At 64.9% G+C, this 18,694-nt stretch overlaps 3 protein-coding genes across 6 annotated transcripts; 1 reads left to right on the top strand and 2 right to left on the bottom strand.

Annotated features, from left to right (window-relative positions):
- Nucleotides 1-100: 100 nt before the first annotated feature.
- Nucleotides 101-5,878, top strand: PRC1 (protein regulator of cytokinesis 1). Of its 4 annotated transcripts, none has more exons than XM_059482198.1 (14): nucleotides 101-334; nucleotides 549-681; nucleotides 951-1,073; nucleotides 1,391-1,621; nucleotides 1,693-1,863; nucleotides 2,372-2,521; nucleotides 2,758-2,905; nucleotides 2,990-3,126; nucleotides 3,370-3,465; nucleotides 3,582-3,728; nucleotides 4,050-4,151; nucleotides 4,308-4,418; nucleotides 4,977-5,162; nucleotides 5,666-5,878. In XM_059482198.1, the coding sequence occupies exons 1-14, from the start codon at nucleotides 120-122 to the stop codon at nucleotides 5,738-5,740; spliced, it is 2,025 nt and encodes a 674-aa protein (XP_059338181.1). In that variant the 5' UTR covers nucleotides 101-119; the 3' UTR covers nucleotides 5,741-5,878. The 4 variants fall into 4 exon arrangements, with proteins under 4 accessions (XP_059338181.1, XP_059338183.1, XP_059338182.1 ...); XM_059482200.1 differs by having other exon boundaries at nucleotides 4,050-4,160; nucleotides 4,977-5,085; XM_059482199.1 differs by having other exon boundaries at nucleotides 4,050-4,160; nucleotides 4,977-5,126.
- Nucleotides 5,879-6,662: 784 nt separating this feature from the next.
- RCCD1 (RCC1 domain containing 1) lies at nucleotides 6,663-11,904 on the bottom strand. Its single transcript, XM_059482466.1, has 7 exons — nucleotides 11,455-11,904; nucleotides 10,625-10,979; nucleotides 7,915-8,036; nucleotides 7,630-7,734; nucleotides 7,338-7,490; nucleotides 7,205-7,234; nucleotides 6,663-6,999 (listed from the first exon to the last, which is right to left on the bottom strand). Exons 1-7 carry the CDS (start codon nucleotides 11,609-11,611, stop codon nucleotides 6,857-6,859), a joined length of 1,065 nt encoding a protein of 354 aa, XP_059338449.1. The 5' UTR covers nucleotides 11,612-11,904; the 3' UTR covers nucleotides 6,663-6,856.
- Nucleotides 11,772-18,306, bottom strand: UNC45A (unc-45 myosin chaperone A). Its single transcript, XM_059482465.1, has 20 exons — nucleotides 18,260-18,306; nucleotides 17,395-17,553; nucleotides 16,991-17,027; nucleotides 16,726-16,901; nucleotides 16,531-16,623; nucleotides 16,142-16,309; nucleotides 15,783-15,951; nucleotides 15,374-15,544; nucleotides 15,099-15,270; nucleotides 14,626-14,926; nucleotides 14,379-14,473; nucleotides 14,132-14,273; nucleotides 13,825-13,965; nucleotides 13,549-13,676; nucleotides 13,325-13,391; nucleotides 13,043-13,156; nucleotides 12,843-12,958; nucleotides 12,643-12,760; nucleotides 12,405-12,560; nucleotides 11,772-12,221 (listed from the first exon to the last, which is right to left on the bottom strand). Exons 1-20 carry the CDS (start codon nucleotides 18,269-18,271, stop codon nucleotides 11,961-11,963), a joined length of 2,796 nt encoding a protein of 931 aa, XP_059338448.1. The 5' UTR covers nucleotides 18,272-18,306; the 3' UTR covers nucleotides 11,772-11,960.
- Between the last annotated feature and the right edge of the window lie 388 nt (nucleotides 18,307-18,694).

The raw sequence follows: 18,694 nt of genomic DNA, 5'->3' as shown, positions 1-18,694 counted from the left end.
GCGCGACCCGCTGGGCAGCCTTGATGCCGGGGCCACGGCGGGCCCGGCGGAAGCCGCGGCTTAGGGCCCGGCGGGGACGCGCGGGCTCCGCCCGGGCGCAGTCACGGTGCGATGTCCAAATGCGGCCGCGCGGGGGCGCCGTTACCGCGCAGGGCGCGGCGGCGGTCTCGCTTCGGATTGGCTGGCAGCGCCCAAGGCTCTGCACTGCCATTGGCTGGGGGCGGCTCGGGGGCGCGGCCCGGGTGGCGGTTGTGGGCGGGGCCGCGGCGGCGCGGCAGCCAGTCAGTTTGAATCGGCGGCGCGCAGCGATGGAGCGCGGAGCGGTGAGGAAAAGGTGGGGCACCGGAGCCGGGATAACCGCGAAAACCGGGATAGCGGGGGGACACCGGGGCCGGGAACGGGAGCCGGGGCGAACCGGGACTCGGGGCTGGAGCGCGGCGGGGCGGAGGCGCTGCGGAGCGCGGCGGGAGGTGCCGGCGGGACGGGCGGGGCTCGCGGGCTCTCGGGCCCCGGCCCGGCCGTGCCGCTGACGGCCCCGCCGTGCCCAGCGAGGCGCTGGCCAACGAGGCCGTGTCCTGCCTGAACCGCGCCTTGGCCGCGCTGCGGGACATCTGGGAGGAGATCGGCATTCCCGAGGAGCAGCGCCTGGAGCGCACGGACGTCGTCAGGAAGCACATCAAGGTGAGGGCCGCCGGTTCTTCTGTTGGGCCGCGCACCTGCTGCCTGCAGCGGCAGCCCGCGGCCCGAGCGGCTCGGCCTGAGCCCACCCAGCGCCGCTCTCTCGGGGCTCAGCACGGGGCCGGGGCTGCCGCGAGCGCCGGGGGTCCCTGCCCGGCTGTTGCCGCGCTCCCCACACCCGCTCTGGCCGAGCCGCGGGTCCCTCTCCGTGGTCCCGCTGCCCTGCCCGCCCTCAGTTCCCACGCCCTGCCTCTAACCACACCCGTGTGCAGAGCCTCCTGGACATGATGGTGGCGGAGGAGGAAAGCCTGAAGGAGCGTCTGCTGAAGAGCATCGCCGTGTGCAGGAAGGAGCTGGACACCCTGTGCCGGGAGCTCCAGCTGGGCCCCTTTGAGGTGAGGCGGGGGATCCTGGGCTCTGCCTGGGTGTCCCAAGAGGCCAGAGCTCAGAAGGCAAATATCTATTCAGAACTGCTTTTCTGGGTGCTTGGTAGAGGTGAGAGCTTTGTGGCTCCTCACAGGCCAGGCATTGGGAGGTGGCTGTGTGGTGCTCTCCAGCACCTTGTTTGGCGTGTTGCTGGTGTTCATGCACCTCCCTGGGAAACATCTCACTTATACCCAGGCCTGGTGGCCCCGTGTTTGTATAAAAACTCCCAAGCATGAGCCGGGTGCTGGAGAAGTGTGGAACAGAGCTGATTTCTGGCCTCTTGCAGACGGAGGAAAGTACCATCCTGCAGATGGAGAAGAACCTGCGCACGTGTGTGGAGGTCCTGCAGAAGCAGAAGCGGGACCGTAAGCAGGAGCTGAAGGCCCTGCAGGAGCAGGACCGGGCCCTGTGTGACATCCTGTGCACAGCCCTGTTCTCCATCGACACCGGCAGCGTGCCCAGCCTGGACGACCTGGACCGCTACCGGCGCCACGTGGCCTCCCTCAACACCCTGAAGGTGAGCCTGGGGCTCAGGGGTCACTGAGGCGCCCACAGGGGGCCCTGGTTCTGACACTGCACCCACCCCAGGAGCAAAGGCGGGAAGAATTTGTCAGCAACAAGCGTCAGATCGTTCTGCTCATGGAGGAGCTGGACCACACCCCGGACACCAGCTTCGAGCGGGACGTGGTGTGTGAGGATGAGGAGGCGTTCTGCCTGTCCGAGGACAACATCAGGGCCCTCCAGAACCTGCTGCAGCAGGTATGCAGCGCTCTGGGCCAGTGCTGGGGCTGCCACCGCGATGTAAGAGCAGCCGCTGGGTTCTGGCAAGGCTGCTGTGTGTTAGAGCACGCTTCCAGGGGCACCGAGGGGCTCTCGTGTGCCATCGTGTGTTGCAGTTTGAATTGCTGCTAGTAAATTCCAGGGTAAAGAAGCAAAAGAGGCTTTGGCATAATATCCATAGATGTTTAATTCAGCCGTGCTGTGAGATGTTCTCCTCTCCCACACACACCCCCCAAGGTGCCCCTCTCCCCCATTGGCCTCCCGGCTGACCTTGGTCTCCAGGCAGTATCGAGCTGAGGCTCTATCAGGGAAAAGGGAGGGAGAGCCTCAGGAGCACCTGTGTTGAGGCATAGGAACAGGGGAAGGAGCCAGTGGGGTGTAGCTTAGGAGAAGCCCCTGCACAGCGGTGAGGCTCAGTGGGTGCAGCAGAGCCGGAGGCTGCGCTGACCCCACGCTCCCCTTCCCTCCCCTTCCCTCCCGTGTGCAGCTGGAACGGCGGCGGGCCCTGAACGAGGCGCTGTGCGCAGAGCTGCGCTCGCGGATCCTGGCGCTCTGGGAGCGGCTGCAGATCCCGCAGGAGCAGAGAGACTCCTCGGCCGTGCACCTGGCCGGCTCCAGAGCCCGCACCAGGAGAGCTGTAAGACCCTGCGGTGCTCACGGGGCAGGGCTGGGGCAGCAGCCCCGGGGGCTCTCGTGCTCCTGGCTGCTTGGTGAGGGCTGAGGGGAGCGGGGAAATTCTGCCTTTGTGGAGGGAGGAGCTGGAGGCTGGTGCTGCAGCTGCCTCCTCTAGAGAGCGGCTCACGCTGAAGATGAACCCTGTTCTCCCCCCTGTTCTCCCCTCTCCTCGCTGACCTTGCTCTGCTCCCGGGGCAGCTGCAGCAGGAGGTGGACCGTCTGGAGGAGTTGAAGCTGCAGAACATGAAATCCGTCATCCACGCCATCCGGGCAGAGCTGGCTGACTACTGGGACAAATGCTTCTACAGCCAAGAGCAGAGGGAAAGGTTCAGCCCCTTCTATGATGGTGGGTGCTGGCTGGGCAGGCAGATGTGGGGAGGGATCCCAGGGCTTCCAGCAGCCCCCTGACCTGGCTCTTGTGCCCCTCCAGAGGATTATACAGAGACCCTGCTTGAGCTGCATGACGCTGAGGTGGGAAAGATGAAGATCCACTATGAAAGACACAAAGATCTGTTTCAGGCTGTTCAGAAGTGGGAGGAGAACTGGAAGCTGTTCCTGGAGCTGGAGGTATTGTCTGGGCAGGAGCATGGGGAGCCGTGGGTCAGGGTGTGCCTCTGCTCCCCTGGGACAGTGCTCTGGAAAGAGCAGGGAGCCACTGGGGAGCCAGGGCGGGCCAGTGCAGGGATGAGGTGCTGTGTTTCGAGCACTGGGGTGTTTGTGCAGGGCTGGCTCCTCTGGGGCCTTCGCCATGTGAGGTTGAGGGGTTTGGGTGGTGTGTCTGTGCCTCTCCTGACCACCCTTCTCTACCAGAGTAAAGCAAATGACCCCAGTCGCTTCACCAATCGAGGAGGAAACCTTCTGAAGGAGGAGAAGCAGCGAGCAAAGCTGCAGAAGACGCTGTCCAGGGTAGGTCCAGCCCTGGGGAAGGACCTGTGGTCCCACTGACAGAGGAAAAGGGATCCTTGGGTGTGGGGACACCTGCGGTCAGGGCAGCCCCTACACTGCCCTCGTGTCCTGATCAGCTGCAGGAGGACCTGGAGAGGAAGGTCCAGACCTGGGAGGAGGAGTTCAAGGGACCTTTCCTGGTGAAGGGGCAGCAGTTCGTGGAATATGTGTCAGAGCAGTGGCAGCAGTACCGGCTGGAGAAGGAGAAGGAGAAGCAGGAGCGGGTGAGTACAGAGCTGAGCGTGTTGGCTCCTGCCTGGGAGTGTCCCTGGCTCCTGCCTGAGAATGCCAGCCTAGGGCTGTCCCTGCTGGGCCCCAGCCACTGCCCTGGGCTCTGCCGGCTCATTCCCAGCTTGGAGGCAGCAGCTGGTGCCCACGGCTGTCACGTCTGAGTGGGCTGAGGTGACGCTTTGCTCTGGCCTTGTGTGACTCTGTGCTGAAGTTCCTGCTGCGTGGCCGTGCCAGGCTGTCAGCAGGGAGCCTGGCGGTGTCACACTGTCAGCAGCCCCCGGTGCTCGGTGTGTGAGTGCAGGCGTGTCCCGCAGCACCTCAAGAAGAGCCGGGAGATGGAGGCGGAGATGCTCTACGGCAGCGCCCCCCGCACGCCCATCAAGCGGCGCATGCTCAGCCCCCACACGCCTGCCAAAGTAAGCAAGGTAAAATGTCCCTGCAGGCGCTGGGCTGGGCCGGGCGTGCCTGGGGCGCAGCCTCGGGCTGGCTCGGCCCCGTGGGGACGGCTCGGCCGCTGCAGCCCAGGGCAAGGGAAGGTGTCCTGTGTGACGCGCGCTCTGCTCTCTGCTCAGCTCCACGGCACCTCCAGCGCCAGCACCGCGTCCAACACCACTGTTCGCTCAGCCCTTGGGGCAGCCCTCTCCCACTCGCCCACCTCTCGGCTGCCTCCCTCCGGGAAGAAGGTGAGGGGCCTTGGGGACTCCCTGCCGGGGCTGGGCTGCAGGGGACAGGTCAGCTGAGGTGGTGCCGCTCTTCTGCTGTCACCCCGTGGTTCGCCGCCTCCCCTGCTGAGCCCGTGGGGGACAGAAGCCCCTGTTTGTCTGCAGTTTGCTCTGTGGGGCTGCTGCCATCCTGCTGGGCTGTTTCTGGGACCTGAGGGAGGAGGAGGAGGGTGCCAGAAAATCTTAGTCCAGCCTATATTTCTAGTGCACCTGTTCCTTAGTGCTGAGCCTGCAGCTTGAGGGACCTTCAAAATGTGTGTGGGCTGCCAGACAGGGCCTGAGGCCTATGGCAGGGGAGGGGAACAAGATGGGCTTTAAAGTCCCTTCCCACCCACACCATTGCAGGACTCTGTGGTTCTGTGCTGTATGTTTCAGGGGCCAGAATTGGAGCGCAGAGTCTGGAGAGCAGCCGGAGCCTGACCCTGCTCTGGCTCTTCAGAGGGGAGGGCGCTACAGGTGCCCCAGCTCTCCTGCCTGTGCTCAGCTCCTGCATCCCGTAACTGTCACCTCTCCCCACAGTTCAGCCGGGCCCGGACCCCCACCCGGCCGGCAGTGAAGCCCCCCCGACGCAGGCTGAGGGAGCAGAACAAGGAGAACGCGTTGCAGCTGGACAGAACCACCCTGAGTGGTGGGTGCACCCCCAGAGCCCCTGCCCAGCATAACCACAGCGTTAGTTCTGTTGCCAGCACCTATTCTGAGTTTGCGGTAATTCACCTCTTCTAACCCCCCTGTCACTGCACAGCACAGGACCTTTGCTCCTCCTGTGTCCCCCCGTGTGTCCCCCTGTGTCCCCTCTGCCCCATGGAGAGCTTCTGGCAGAGCTGGTGGCAGAGGGCCCTGAGCAGCGCTGGGGACAGAGCCGTGCAGGGACAGCTGCAAGGCAGAGCCCCTGCGCGTGGAGTGAGCAGGGGCTCCAGGGGGGCTGCCTTCCTCTCTCAGGGTGGGGGACCCTGGGGACCCGGCACAGCCTCTGTCCTCCCATCAGGCTGGGCTGAGCCAGGGATTTACCATTGTGTGACACTAACAAAACTTTCTACTCTTTATACACTTCAGTAAAGAAAGGCATTAATGTTCACTGGCTACATAATACCATTTGTATTCCATCTCCCTTTGGCGGCCTGCCCTGCCTCTCTCTGTCCCCTCTGAGCTGTGAGGCAGCAGCCCCCTCCCTTCCCTCATCCCGCTCGTTTCCCCGCTTGTTTCCACAGCGCCAACTCTCAAAGGCTTCCAGCTCTGAAAGCATCTCCCGTGTTCTCAACTCCACCACCAACAATGCCGCGTGATGCAGCCCTGCTCCGGCAGCAATGCAGGGCCTGCAGCAGCTCCCGCTCCCGGATAACGCTCCCTTCCGTTGCTGCTTTAGAAATGTGCTTTTATTAAATAAAAAATTTTAGATGTTGTAAATAAAGTCCTTGTACAGCCTCGGCCTCCGGGCGCGTCTGGGGGTCCCTGCGCGGAGCGAGGGAGGCGCGGCCTGGGGGCTCCCAGCCAATCAGGAGCAGGGCTGCTGCTTTTCCGGCCAAGTCCAGCGGCCTCAATCTGTGCCCGGATTGGCCAAATAAACTGGAATTCCGAGCTCTGATTGGCTGAAAGAGCTGGCGCTTCAATCCATGAGGTGATTGGCCAAACAAGGAGCTGTCCCTATTATTTCCTCATTGGCTAAAAAGGAAAAAACAAAAACCTCGAACTTTCAATCCTCATCCGGATTGGCTGAAGAAGCAGTCCAATCCGAATCCTGATTGGCTGAAAAAACTAGCGCCGCTGTGCCCTGATTGGCCGAACGGGCGGCAGAGCCGATCCGCTCCGCACCGGGAGAGCTGCGCAAGCCGAGCGTGCCCTGGCGAGCCACGGCCGCAGCCTCAGTCCGGACCGTGCCGAGCCAGAGCCGCACCTCAGTCCGGACCGTGCTGTGCGCCCCCTGGTCCAGCTGTGTGTCGCCTGGTCCAGCTGCGCGTCCCAGTCCCCCTGAGTTCCTCTGCACGCCCCAGAGGAGCAGAATCAGCCCCAGCTCTGTGCCAGCGCTGCTGTCTGTGCCACTCCCCAGAACGAGCACCGTGCTCACACAAACCCAGGCACAGCCTCGTGCAGTCCCCGCCCCAGGACAGCTTCACTGGAGCCCGATATGCTGGAACATGGCTCACACACACCAACACCGCAGCCCTTATGGAAAAGTGAATTTAATAAACACATCCAGCCCGCCCCAGGGTGTCCCCGGCCCCGATGCAGCTGCAGCCCCACTCCAGCGTGTCACTCAGGTCACTGTGGGCTGAACCCAGCCCCGTCCTGTGCCGCAGGAGGGCTGCCTGCCCTGCCCTGAGCACAGAGCGGTCCTGGAGCTGGTCCTGCAGAGCAGAGCCTTCCCTCACCCCCATCTGCAGCACCCACAGCTCCTGGGGCCCTCAATGCTCCCGCACACGCACATAGGTGGTCCAGGGCCCACACACCACCTCCTCCACCCGCAGCCCCTCGGCCACCAGGTGCTCCACGCGGCGTGCCTGGTCACAGCTGGTGTTGTTCCCGTGTCCCAGCTGCCCGTATTTACCTGCAGAAACAGTCATGACACAGCGTGGCCCTGGGGCCCCACAGGGCAATTGCTCCTGGTGTTTGTGGGGAGGGAGGGAGGGAACACAAGAGCCCCCAGTGTAGACAGAACTCGGACAGCGACAGAAGAGCCAAGGGCGAGAGAACAGGAACCAGAAGCTGCTCCCGGGGAGGTTGTGCAGTCCCAAAGCAGGGCTGCCACTTACCCCAGCCCCAGGTGTAGAGCTCCCCGCCTCCTGCAACAGGGACAGCACCATCAGGCAGCACCCAGTGAGCTCCATCCCCCACAGCGCTCCCCTGCCCCCAGTGGCACCGTCCCCTGCTCCACTGGACGCTCACGTGTGACCACGGCTGTGTGTCGGGAGCCACAGCTGACCGCGCTGACCTCCAGGTCCTGTGGCAGATCCAGCAGTGCAGGGAACGCCTGGATGGAGATGAATGCAGCATCCTGGGCAGCCAGCTGCTCCTGGCAGGGCATCAGCTTGGTGCTCCCTGCACAAGAGGGGACAGCAGCATTGCTCACAGGCTGAAGCAGGCTGGCCCTGCACTGAGCTGCAGGGGCTGTGCAGGAACCCGGCCCCCTGCCCTCAGCCTGGCCACATGGCACTGAGTCAATGCCCCCAGCACCCACCTGCGCCCTTGTCCTCATCCCGCGCTCGCTCCTCTGCCAGCGCTTTGGAGGGCAGGGCCAGCTGCCCCGACTCGTTCCAGCCCCACATGTACAGGTCTCCTGCCTCTGCGGTGGGGGAAAAACGCATCAGGCAGAGCTTAGGCTGGGCCGCACCTGCTGGCAGCACTGGGTGCTCCGGGGACACCCGCACCCCACACAGCCAGGTCCCCCCAGGCCATGTGCCGCCAGCAGTGTGCCCAGCCGTCCCACCCAGGGCAGCCCAGCCCGGCCCGGCCCGGCCCTCACCGCTGACGCTGGCCGAATGCCACCCGCCGGCCGCCACCGCCCGCATGGGCACCCCGGCCAGCGCCTCCACCAGCCGCGGCTGCAGCTCCGCCTCCAGCTGCCCGTGGCCCAGCTGCCCGTGCCTGCAGGGACACACACGGACTGCCAGACAGACGGACAGACAGACACACAGCCCACCGCATGCAGCTCCTGCCTCCTGCCCACAGACCCCACCAAGCCCTTCCTGCTGCCACCAACCCAGCTCCAGGCTGGCAGAGCCCGAGCAGCTGAGGGAACAGCCACAGCTGAGCAGAGTTAACCCCAGGAAATGCCAAGCGCCAGGGGGAGAGCGATGCCCCGCACCACAACACCAGCTACAGCCAGGGGTGCGTGGGCAGCAGTGGGACACAGCACCAGGGGCTGCCGCTGTCAGAGATGGGGCAGGAGCAGGAGGGGCTGGCGGGAGCTGTAGGGGTGGGAGGAGCAGCTCCGCTGCAGAGCGGTGCCTGTTTGGTCTGGGGAGCTTCAATGTGACAGCTCAGGACTGGAAAGGCTGTTCACATTGTGGAATGGAAAGGAATGCAATGTTCACATTCCATATGGAATCTGCAGAGGACTGAGGCAGACACACTGAGAGCTGAGCGGCACGGAAGGGCCTGCTGCAACAGGAAAGCGGCTCTGGGCACTCCCTCACGAGAGGGTAATGCTGACCACAGCCAGCAGCAGGAGAGGGGCTACGAAGGGTGAGCTGGGCCAGCACCCGGCTATCACACAGCACAGCTGTCACACTGTGGGACGCACTGGCACAGGCAGGCGCCAGAGGATTCTCAGATGTGCTGAATAACCAAGCTACAAAAAAGCTAATCCTCAAGTACACATCCCCACATGTAGACACCTTTCCTCTGAAGGGAAGAAGGACCAAATAATGCAGTGCTGGCAAAGCAACAACTGCTGATGATAGCTGAGCGTTGTGTCTGCCACCAGCGAGCGGGGAGCAGGGACTGGGAGGGAAACGCTCCTGAGAGATGACAACAGGGAGGGCACTGGGCCAGGGCACGCAGCTCTGTGACACACGAGCAGGGCTGGGCTTGTCTTCCTTAAGCAGCAAAGAGGAACAGAGCAACCCTCCCACGCTACAGCTGAGAACAACCAGCTCCCCGGGCCAAGCCTCATCGGGCACCAGCAGAAAGCAGGGATCCAGGGCACCTGTGGCTCTCCAGCACCTTCTGGGAAAACCCAGCTGGGCAGCAAATACACCCCCAAATGAACACCTGTCCCAGAGTGACTTTATGGTGCTTGTATCCCCCGCCACCTGTTCTCTTTATGCTGGATATTAAGTTCTGCGCTTTTAAGACTGGCTCTGAGAGCAAAAGGAGGAAAAAAGAAACAGAGTTTGTTTTCAAAAACTGCACTCACTCCCCCACATCCTTCTCCTAGACTGTGTTGTCTGCAGCACAAACAGACAGCAGGAGAAAGCTTTGCTTTTTAGTTAGTTTAGCTAGCTGAGGCAGTGAAGTTCCCTAGACTAGGAGTTTTTTCTTAGAACTGTTCAAACCTACCCTAAACTGAAAACTCAAGAGAACACCAAGAGCTCACACCTATAACCCCCCAAAGCCTAGAATGCTGAATTCCAGAGCCAGAAAATCTAATAAAGACTAAGCAAACAATAATCTACACCTCACAAAAACTCTCCAAATTTGCCATCTCTTCGGAACAGCAATTTTTTTTTGTTAATATTATTATTTTTTTATACTTGTAAACTCTTTGCTTATTAAATAAATAACTTTTTTCCACTTTTCTCCAAAGATATCTTTCCCCAAACCAATTTAGGGGAGGGGGCACTTGAATATACTTTCTAAAAGAACCCACCTCAGAAATTTCCTCCCAAAATTTACCCTAAACCAAAACAAATACAAGAACACCTTTGTGACAATAAACTGAGCAGTGCCACCAGCTGTTAAATGCACCCAAATTCAGCTGCTGGCAGCTGACACAGGGCGCTGGAGGCTCTTCCCAAGGGGTTCATTCCCCTCCCCAGGCTGTACCAGAGGGACCTGGCACTGAGCTGATGCAATCAGTCACAGACTGATGGAATCAATCTCCAGCTCAGAACACAAGAGCTTTGCTGCCAGCTGGTGTTGTGTGGCAAATTAAAGAGGAGCAGGGACAGAGCAGGGACCTTGATGGTCATACAGAGACCCAAGCACCCTCGGAGACTGCCCTGAGGGAGCCAAAAGTCAGAGCAGAAGCCAGAGTGAGTAGCCAGAGACCCAGCGCCTAGAGAGGAGACAGGGCTGCCCATGGGGCCAGCGAGGGTGGACTCAGGGGGAACAGGGGCATGGCGAGGCCAGCACCCCCAAGAGAAGCCTTGATTTGGGATGCCTGTGCCGGGGGACCTGGCTGTGGTGGGGGACAGATCCCACCAGCAGGTGGGCGAGCACCGGGCACCTGCAGCTGTACCCCAATGCTTCTGTCAGCTGTAAGGTAACATTCCCAAGTCCACCCCAGGGGAAAGTCAGGAGGCATATGCTGGCCGCAGGCAGTACGTGCAGGCTAATGGGGGTTCAGCCCCTGAGGCGACCCCCATTCCGACACCCCCTCACCTGCACTCCCCCGTATCCCTTCTGCATCCATCCCCACCGTTCCCTCTGCCTCCCACCAGCACCGTGCTTGTCCCGGAGCGCCTGCAGGCCCACCCGCCGCCCCGCTGTGCCCGCTCAGCCCCGCTCACCTGCCGCCGCCCCAGGAGAACACCTCCCCGGCGGCGCCCAGCGCCAGGGCGTGCTCCGTGCCCAGCACCAGCCGCCGGGCCCGCACGCCGGCCGGCAGCGCGGTGAAGAAGGGCGGCCGCGGCGTGGCGAAGCCGCCGGGCAGCAGCGGCAGCGGCCGGCGCCAGGGCGGCTCCGGGGGCAGCGGCCGGCTCCAGGCGGGCTCGCCCTGCAGCGCGGCCCCCAGCGCCGCCTCCCGCCGCCAGGCGCCGGCCGCCGCCGCGCCCCGCAGCACCAGGTGCGTCTCGGACGGCAGCGCCTCGGCCCAGCCCGGCAGCCGCCGCCGCAGCCCCGCGCTCCGCACCTCCAGCCCCGCGCCTGCCGCGGCGGCATCTCAGCGACCGGCCCCGGGCACAGCCCGGGGAACGGGACGGGGACGGCCCGGGGGTCTGGGAGGACGGGACGGGAACGTCACCGGGGGACCGGCGGGGAGCATCCCGGGGGAACGGGCGCGGTGGGAGCGCAGGGGGGTCCCATCCCGGGGGAACGGGCGCGGTGGGAGCGCTGGGGGGGTCCCATCCCGGGGGAACGGGCGCGGTGGGAGCGCAGGGGGGTCCCATCCCGGGGGAACGGGCGCGGTGGGAGCGCTGGGGGGGGGTCCCATCCCGGGGGAAGCGGCGTCAGGGGAAGGGGCGGACAGGACGAACCGAGGCGACCGGCGCGGCAGCGCACGGTGGGGACGGGACCCGCCATCCCGGGGAGCGGCAGGGGGAGCGGGCACGGGCCGGCCAAGGGCCGCGCTGCCCCACGGGAGAGACGGGACCGGGGCTCCGGGCGGGCCGGGCGCGCTCACCGGTCTCCACGACCACGTAGCTCCAGGCGGGCCACACGCGGGAGATGCCCTCGGGGCCCGCCTCCAGCCGCCACGGGCCCGGGCCCGGGCCCGGCTCCCCGGCCGCCTCCTCGGGGCTGAACCCGAACACGAGCCACAGGCAGGCGGGCGCCGCCATGGCCGGGGCGGAACCGGCAGAGGAGGGGCCGGACGTGACGACGCGGGGCGGGCGGACAGACGGACGGAGGCCGGGCCGTGCTCCAAGAGTAGCTTTAGTGTTCCCGGGCGGGCCTGGCTCCGCCGCGCCGGGCCCGCCCCGGGTCAGCCCTCCCGGCTAAGGCAGACGGTGGCAAAGGCAGCGGCAAACCCGGTGCTCCCCTCGCCCCGGGGCAGCGCCCGGGACAGCGTGGCCCCCGCCCCGGGCAGTGCTGAGCCAGCTCCGCGTGCAGCCGGAGCCCAGGGCGGCCCTGGGACAGCGTGTGAGCCTCGGCCTGGGCAGCGTGCGCAGCGTGCGGGACCCGCGGCCCTCAGGCGAGCCCGGGGTTGGGCTTGATGAGCCCGTAAGCCACGGCGTGTGCCAGGCTCTCCTGGGCCGCCCGCGCCACCCGCGGCTTGTCCTTGTCCTTGGCAAGCACAGAGAGGATCTCCAGCATCTCGCTGGCGATGAGCTGCTCGGCCACCTCCCGAGCAGCTGCCATCATGTTCATCACCACCACGGCGCCACGGTGCTGCAGCTCCGCACTGGGGCTCAGCAGCAGGGCCTGCAGGATCTCCAGCCAGTGCACCGTCTGCAGGGGAGCAGGGCCAACATCATCACGGACCCCAAGGGAAGGGTTCCAGCTCCCCACCACAGCCCCATCTCAGAGTCGGGCCCAAGACACGACCGGCTGCCCTGGCTTCTGGGGCCAGAGCTCCAGGCCACCGCAGGGAGGGAATATGGGACACAGGGTGCTGTGTTAGGGTGCACTCACCACCTGGGGAATCCGCTTGCAGATGGGGGGATGCAGGGTAGTCAGCATGGCTAGGGTGCCCGAGGCTGCCCGCCGCAGCTTCTCATCCTCCTCCCCACTGTACAGGACCATCAGCTTCAGCCGGTCGCTGCCCTCAGCCAGGAACATCTCCTGCACCTGCACAGGGGAAAGAGCAGGGATCGGGGGGGTGCGGTGGTCCAGCAGCCCAGCACAGACCCCAGCCCGTCCTGGCCTTCACCTCCTTGCTCATGGCCATGTTGCACATGCACTCAGTTGCGGCTAGCCGGATCAGCTCGTGCTCCTCAAACATGTAGCCCTCGATCATGGGCACAGCGCGCTCTTTCAGGATCTTCTGCCTGGGAGGCAAGCGGGCAGTGAGCGCTCCCTGCCCAGGGCAGCCCCCCAGGGCACAGCCAGCCCCCTCTCCCCCATCCCTACCGCAGCCTCTCGCTGATGCCAGCCAGGTTGGTCAAGGCCATCAGCCCCTCAAAGTTCTCCAGGCCCGTGCGCTGCAGGTGCAGGAGGCTGACCAGGGGCCGCACCACCTCATAGATCTGGGGAGACAGAACACATGGCACTGAGTCAATGCCCACTGCTGCTCCCAGCTGAACCCCTGCCTGGCAGCCCCCAGCACTCACCCGCTCCCCAGGGAACGCCATCTCCGGGTTGGACGTGATGGTGATCTTTGCTAGGGCCTGCGCTGCCTTGGTCTGCCCCACCTCAGTGCCCTCCAGGGACAGTGGGATCAGAGCCTGCGGGCAGAAACAGCAGCCTGTCCTGCAGCCAAGGCCACAGCACCAGGGCAGCCACAGCTTTCCCCAGCCTCGTGTCCAAGGGAGCCAGTGCAGCCCTGCTAAACCACAGAGCGCCAGCACCCCAGAGCAGTGCGGGGCAGAAGCACAGGGGATCCATGCTCTCACCTTGCCTCCTCCCTGAGCAACCACACCACCCCGGTCTTCTGCCTCCTCCACCAGTGCCAGGAACACTCTAGGGACCAAGTGGGACTGGTTGCAGTACAGTGGGGCCAGGCTGCACCAGACTCCTGAACATCCTCCCTGCTGTCCAGGAGCTGGCCTTCAGCACAGGCACGCAAGTTCACCAACAGGATGCCGGCAGGCTGGGAACCCGGCTCCCTCTGTCCCACCTGGAGATGAGCTCCCGGCAGGAGCTGGTGAGCGCCGGGTTCTCGCTCTTCACCATGCAGGCCAGAGCCGACACCACGCCAGCCGTCAGCAGCTTCCGCACGCGCCGCTTCACAAACTCGGGCTTGTCCTGCGCCACGGGCAGGGCACGCTGGGCTCAGGAGCACCTGCGCAGGTGCCCGACCCCCCCGCGGGGCTCAAGGACACCGTGTCCGCACTGGGAGCCCAGGCTGTCCCACCATGCACTCTCCTCCTAAGCACAGCCGTGCCCTGCTCACCTTGGGGTGCTGCTCCGGGATGTGCTGCTTGGCATACTTGGCCAGCTCCAGCATCTGCGGGTCCGGCTCCTCGTGGTCATAGCTGTTGGTACAGTTCACCAGCGTGGAGGCAACAGCATAGAGCACACTCCTGTCCTCTGACTGCGGGGACAGTGGGCACCTGTCACACTCACAGCAGGGCGGAGCAGCCAGGACTGGAGCCCACCCAGCTTGTCCCACACACCCCCCCCCCGAGCATGAGCCCCACACCTGCTGCAGAACATTTCCCTAGTGCCAGGGTGCCCATCCCACAGCTCTTGGTACGCACCTTGGCCAGCTGGAACATGGCCTGCATTGCTGCCTTGTCCTCCACAAACTCCTCCTTGACATCTGCATCGAAGGTGAGGTAGGCCAGGCCCTCCACAGCCCAGCGCCGCGTGCCCGCATCGATGGCTTCGTTGCAGAGCCACCTGGAGAGTGCTCCCTGAGCCTGGCTGTGGGGCTGCGCACAGCCCAGCTGCAGGGAGCCCAGCTGGGGGGCACCTTACCCACTCCCCACACCCGGCCCCGCTCACTTGCGGCACTGCTTGGCCAGCTTCATGGTGGATCCCTCGGCAAACTGCTTCATGCTGAAGTCCGTGCCTCCAGCAGATCCCAGCTTGCAGAGTCCCTGCAGCCAGGAACGGAGTGTGGGAGCAGGAATGCATGTAGGCAACCTGATGTGAGTCCTGGACCCACAGCAGCGGGGAGCAGCACTGTGACTGGCGGTGCTGCACCCACAGCCCAGCCAGGGCCCTGTCACACCCTGTGCCAGCTGCTCACCACGAGGGCGCGGATGCGGATGCTGTCCCTCTCGCTGTGCTTGTAGATCTCCTTGAGCAGGTTGACGCCGTTGGCCGTGATGAAGGAGGCGCGCTTGGCCTTGTCGGCCGCGTGGATCAGCGCCTCCACGGCCACCAGCTGGTGTGCCTCGCAGACAGAGGCGCAGAGGGACAGCACGCTGTCCATGATGCCCTCCAGCTCCAGCACCCTGTTCCCTGCATCTGAGGGACCCTGCAGCAGGCACGACACTGTCTGAATGGCCCGCAGCTTTCCTGGCAGCTCGTGCCCCTCGAACCAGCTCCTTCAGGGAAAGACCACCAGAAAGGGTCAGCATGATCCACTTGCTTCTCCCTGCCCCACCTGCTGAACCTTCCCCACAGCAGGTCCCCAGCCGGCATTAGCACTGAGGGTGACAGGTGCTGCCAGGCTGCAGGTGACAAAAGCCCCGTCACTCCCAGGACACCCTGGCTCACCTCACATAGTCCTCACACAGACGGTGGAAGTTTTCCCTCTCGGCATCGCACTTCAGGTCCTCATACAGTTTGCTCAGCAGAACAGAGGTGCTCATGCGGCTGTTCTCTGTCACGGGCAGGCTGCCCGAGCTGCCGCACACGGTGCTGCCCACCTCCAGGATTTTCTTCAGGCCTGGGAAAGGTCAGACAGCCCAGTGAGGGGCACGGTGGCATGTGCAGACCTGGGGCAGAGGAGCACAATGCCCCAGCAGGACACTGCTAGCCATTCCACTAACCCTGATCAATCACCCAGAGGCTCAGGCTGTTGTTGGTCTCCTTTGGTGACCTCCTGGGCACCACTTTGATGAGCAGGTTGAGGGCGTTGTCACGGCCATGCGCTGAGGCCCCTTCCAGCACTAGCAGCTCCAGGAGGTGCTTGATCAGCAATTTCAGGTCCTTGGAGGAATCTTCCAAAAAAGACAGAGCCCAGCAGTCAGCACCCTGGGCATGGCCTCACCCCCCCATGGTACAGCTGGCAGAGATGCTGCCAAGACCAGGGGCTTCTGCCTCCTGTTAACCTTGGATCAGAGCCTGGCTTTGCCACAGGGAGCAGTGACAGGGCAGCAGCAAATAGCCCCATGGCACCTCTTGCACCTACCTGGGGCTGTCCCCGTACAGGAGCCAGCCAGGGCAGCCCACACTCACCCAGCACCACTGCATCCTCCTTCCCACGGATGTCCTTCTGCAGCCCCTCCTTCAGGGAGTCAAACACGACGTGCAGCAGGTTGCAGGCAGCCAGGGACACCTGCTCGTGCTCCACACCCAGCACCGCCGCGAGACGGGGAGCCCCCAGTTCCGCCAGGATGGCCGTGGTCTGCAGGTACAAGCACACCTGTCCTCCGGAGCCCTTGGGGAAGCCTTGCCGCTCCCCAGCCCCTTATCAGGATGGTTTCCTCTCACAAGTTCAGGCCTGGCAGGTAACAGCTCGGAGCTCCCCGTGTCCCTCTGCAGCCTCCCCAGCATGGCCTTCCCTGGGCCCAGCCCTGGGGTGTGGTGGCACCTACACGAGAGCGGTGGCCGGAGCACAGCCCCACCAGCGTGCGCAGGGCTGCCAGCATCAGGTCAGCTTTGGCCGTGTCCAGCAGCTGCATCAGCAGCCGCACACCGTCACTCTGGAAGATCTTCTCTGCTCCAGCCTCTTCCCGTGCCAGCACGATCAGGTTCTGTGCAGCCTGGGGAAGGAGAGTTCTGTCTGGGTCACAGCAGCACACTGCACAAGGAACTGCTAGCAGCTGCAGACACCCACTCTCCGCCCCCGTCTTGGGGAGCATTCTGTGGGCAGCAAGCCCAGCCTGCCCAGGCAGCACCACTTAGCCACCACTGGCCAGCAGCAACAATCCTCCCCTCCTCTCCTCCCAGCCACAGCACTGCACCCCACTCCCTGAGCTCAGACTTTCTGCTTCTTCTCCGCATCCTTTTCTTCAAGATCCAGCAAGATCTGGAACATCTGCTCTACTTTCGAGTCCGTGCAGGCCATGGCCTTCATCTGCAACAGAGCAGAAAGAGCGGCTTAGTCCTCCCCGCCTTCTCCCGCCAGGCACAGCCCCACAGCCCCAGCGGGCCGGCAGCCCCAGTGCGCCCCGCTGACCTTCTCGTGCATGCTGCTGCCCAGGGCACGCAGGGCCTCCTGGAAGGCCTTGTTGCGGGGCTCCAGGCTGAGGCAGCGCTGCAGGTCGCTGACGGCCTGGTCCATGCGGCCCAGCTGCTGCAGCGCCTGGCTGCGGCGGAACAGCGCCTTCACGTCCCGCCCGTCGGCGGCGATGGCTGCGCACAGCGGTCACTCACCGGGCCCTGCGCCTGCCCAGCGCCCCACGGGCGGCCTGCAGGCTGCTCCCCAGCCCCACCGACTGTACCTTGGGTGGCATCGGCCTCTGCCTTGGCGTAATCCTCCTGTGCACAGACAGGAGAGAAAAATGCCTGAGCACTGCTGGCACAAGCCGCACGCAGCCCACACTCCTAACTTTGGGGACTGGGGACAGGATGGGAACGGCAGCACTGGAGACAGGGAGCCAGCACAGCGGGACACCCTGTCTTTTCCAGAATATGACCCTCAGAGAGTGTCCAAGGAGCCCTACAGCCCCCCGTGCTTTTCAGGCACTTCTGGTCTACTCAAGCCCCTAAAGTTCCCCGTGTCCACCCCCTGCCCCAGACAAATATTCCCTGCCAGAGATCAGAGAGACTGTGACTGCTTGGGAACAGCCCCAGCCAGCCGGGCAGGTTCGTGCAGGCCGCGGGGACGCACCCGCCCAGCGCTCACCAGCTTCAGGTAACACGCGGCCCGGTTGCGGTGCAGCACGGCGCGCTCCGACGGGGCCTCGCTCAGGCTCAGAGCCTCCGTGTAGGCAGCGAGGGCGGCTGCGTGATCCCCCGCCTGGAACAGCGCGTTACCCCGCGCCCGAAGCTGCTCCGCCGTCACCTGCCGAGGGGCACCGGCTGGGACACAGCCCTGCGCCCCGCACGGACGCGGGACAGGGAGCCCCGGACAGGGAGCCCCGGGAGAGGGAGCCCCGGGACAGGGAGCCCCGGACAGGGAGCCCCGGACAGGGAGCCCCGGACAGGGAGACCCGGGACAGGGAGCCCCGGGAGAGGGAGCCCCGGACAGGGAGACTCGGGACAGAGAGCCCCGGGAGAGGGAGCCCCGGGACAGGGAGCCCCGGACAGGGAGCCCCGGACAGGGAGCCCCGGACAGGGAGACCCGGGACAGGGAGCCCCGGACAGGGAGCCCCGGACAGGGAGACCCGGGACAGGGAGCCCCGGACAGGGAGCCCCGGACAGGGAGCCCCGGACAGGGAGACTCGGGACAGAGAGCCCCGGGACAGGGAGCCCCGGGACAGGGAGCCCCGGACAGGGAGCCCCGGGACAGGGAGCCCCGGGACAGGGAGCCCCGGGAGAGGGATCCCGGGAGAGGGATTCCCGGCACAGCGATCCAGAGACCCCCGGGACAGTGACCCCCCTGGGACAGTGAACCCCCCGGGACAGGGACCCCAGGTATAGGGATCCAGGGACCCCCGGTACAGGGACCCCCGGTACAGGGACCCCCCGGGACAGGGATGCAGGGACCCCCGGTACAGGGACCCCCCGGGACAGGGACCCGCCGGCCGATCCCGCCCGGCCCCGCTCACCGGCTCCTCCATCGCGCCGCACCCGTGACGTCACCGCGAATCGCCCGGGGAACCCTGACGCCACCGCCCTCGTCACGTGACGGGGCGCGCCCGGAGGCGGGCGGGGCCGACGCTGCAGCGCCGCCTCGCGGCCCGGCGGTGCCAGCACCGACCGGCGGCGGCCCCGTGTGTGTCCCCGCGTCCCCCGCACCCTCCCGCCGCCCCGCTCTGAGCCCCAGAGAGCGAGTGTCCCCCGTACGGAACCCCGGAGAGAGAGTGTACCCCGTACAGCCCCGTACTGAGCCCCGGAAAGCGAGTGTACCCCGTACTGAACCCGGAGAGAGAGTGTCCCCCGTACAGCCCCTTATTAACCCTGCCGTTCGAGCGTCTCCCCCCGTCCGACCCCCCGTGCTGCGCCCTGAGGTGCGCGTGTTTCCCCCATCCACCCCCCGCGAT

The sequence above is a fragment of the Ammospiza nelsoni genome, chromosome 14 (assembly GCF_027579445.1).
Source record: "Ammospiza nelsoni isolate bAmmNel1 chromosome 14, bAmmNel1.pri, whole genome shotgun sequence".
Lineage (NCBI taxonomy): Eukaryota > Metazoa > Chordata > Aves > Passeriformes > Passerellidae > Ammospiza > Ammospiza nelsoni.
This window is presented reverse-complemented; position numbering and strand designations above follow the sequence as displayed.

Bases quoted from the DNA above. Each gene is read 5' to 3' on its own strand.
- UNC45A (XM_059482465.1), bottom strand. The intron at 13,677-13,824 runs GTGAGCAGGGCA...CCCGTGGCGCAG, and splicing joins TCCCGGAGCAGCACCCCAAG to GACAAGCCCGAGTTTGTGAA. The intron at 13,392-13,548 runs GTGGGACAGAGG...CTTGGTCCCTAG, and splicing joins TGCCGGGAGCTCATCTCCAG to AGTGTTCCTGGCACTGGTGG.
- PRC1 (XM_059482197.1), top strand. From the start codon at position 120: ATGCGGCCGCGCGGGGGCGCCGTTACCGCGCAGGGCGCGGCGGCGGTC. The intron at 2,906-2,989 runs GTGGGTGCTGGC...GTGCCCCTCCAG, and splicing joins GTTCAGCCCCTTCTATGATG to AGGATTATACAGAGACCCTG. The intron at 3,729-4,049 runs GTGAGTACAGAG...CGTGTCCCGCAG, and splicing joins AGAAGGAGAAGCAGGAGCGG to CACCTCAAGAAGAGCCGGGA.
- RCCD1 (XM_059482466.1), bottom strand. From the start codon at position 11,611: ATGGCGGCGCCCGCCTGCCTGTGGCTCGTGTTCGGGTTCAGCCCCGAG. The intron at 7,735-7,914 runs GTGAGGGCCGGG...CCCCCACCGCAG, and splicing joins GCATTCGGCCAGCGTCAGCG to AGGCAGGAGACCTGTACATG. The intron at 7,235-7,337 runs GTGAGCGTCCAG...TCCCTGTTGCAG, and splicing joins ACACACAGCCGTGGTCACAC to GAGGCGGGGAGCTCTACACC.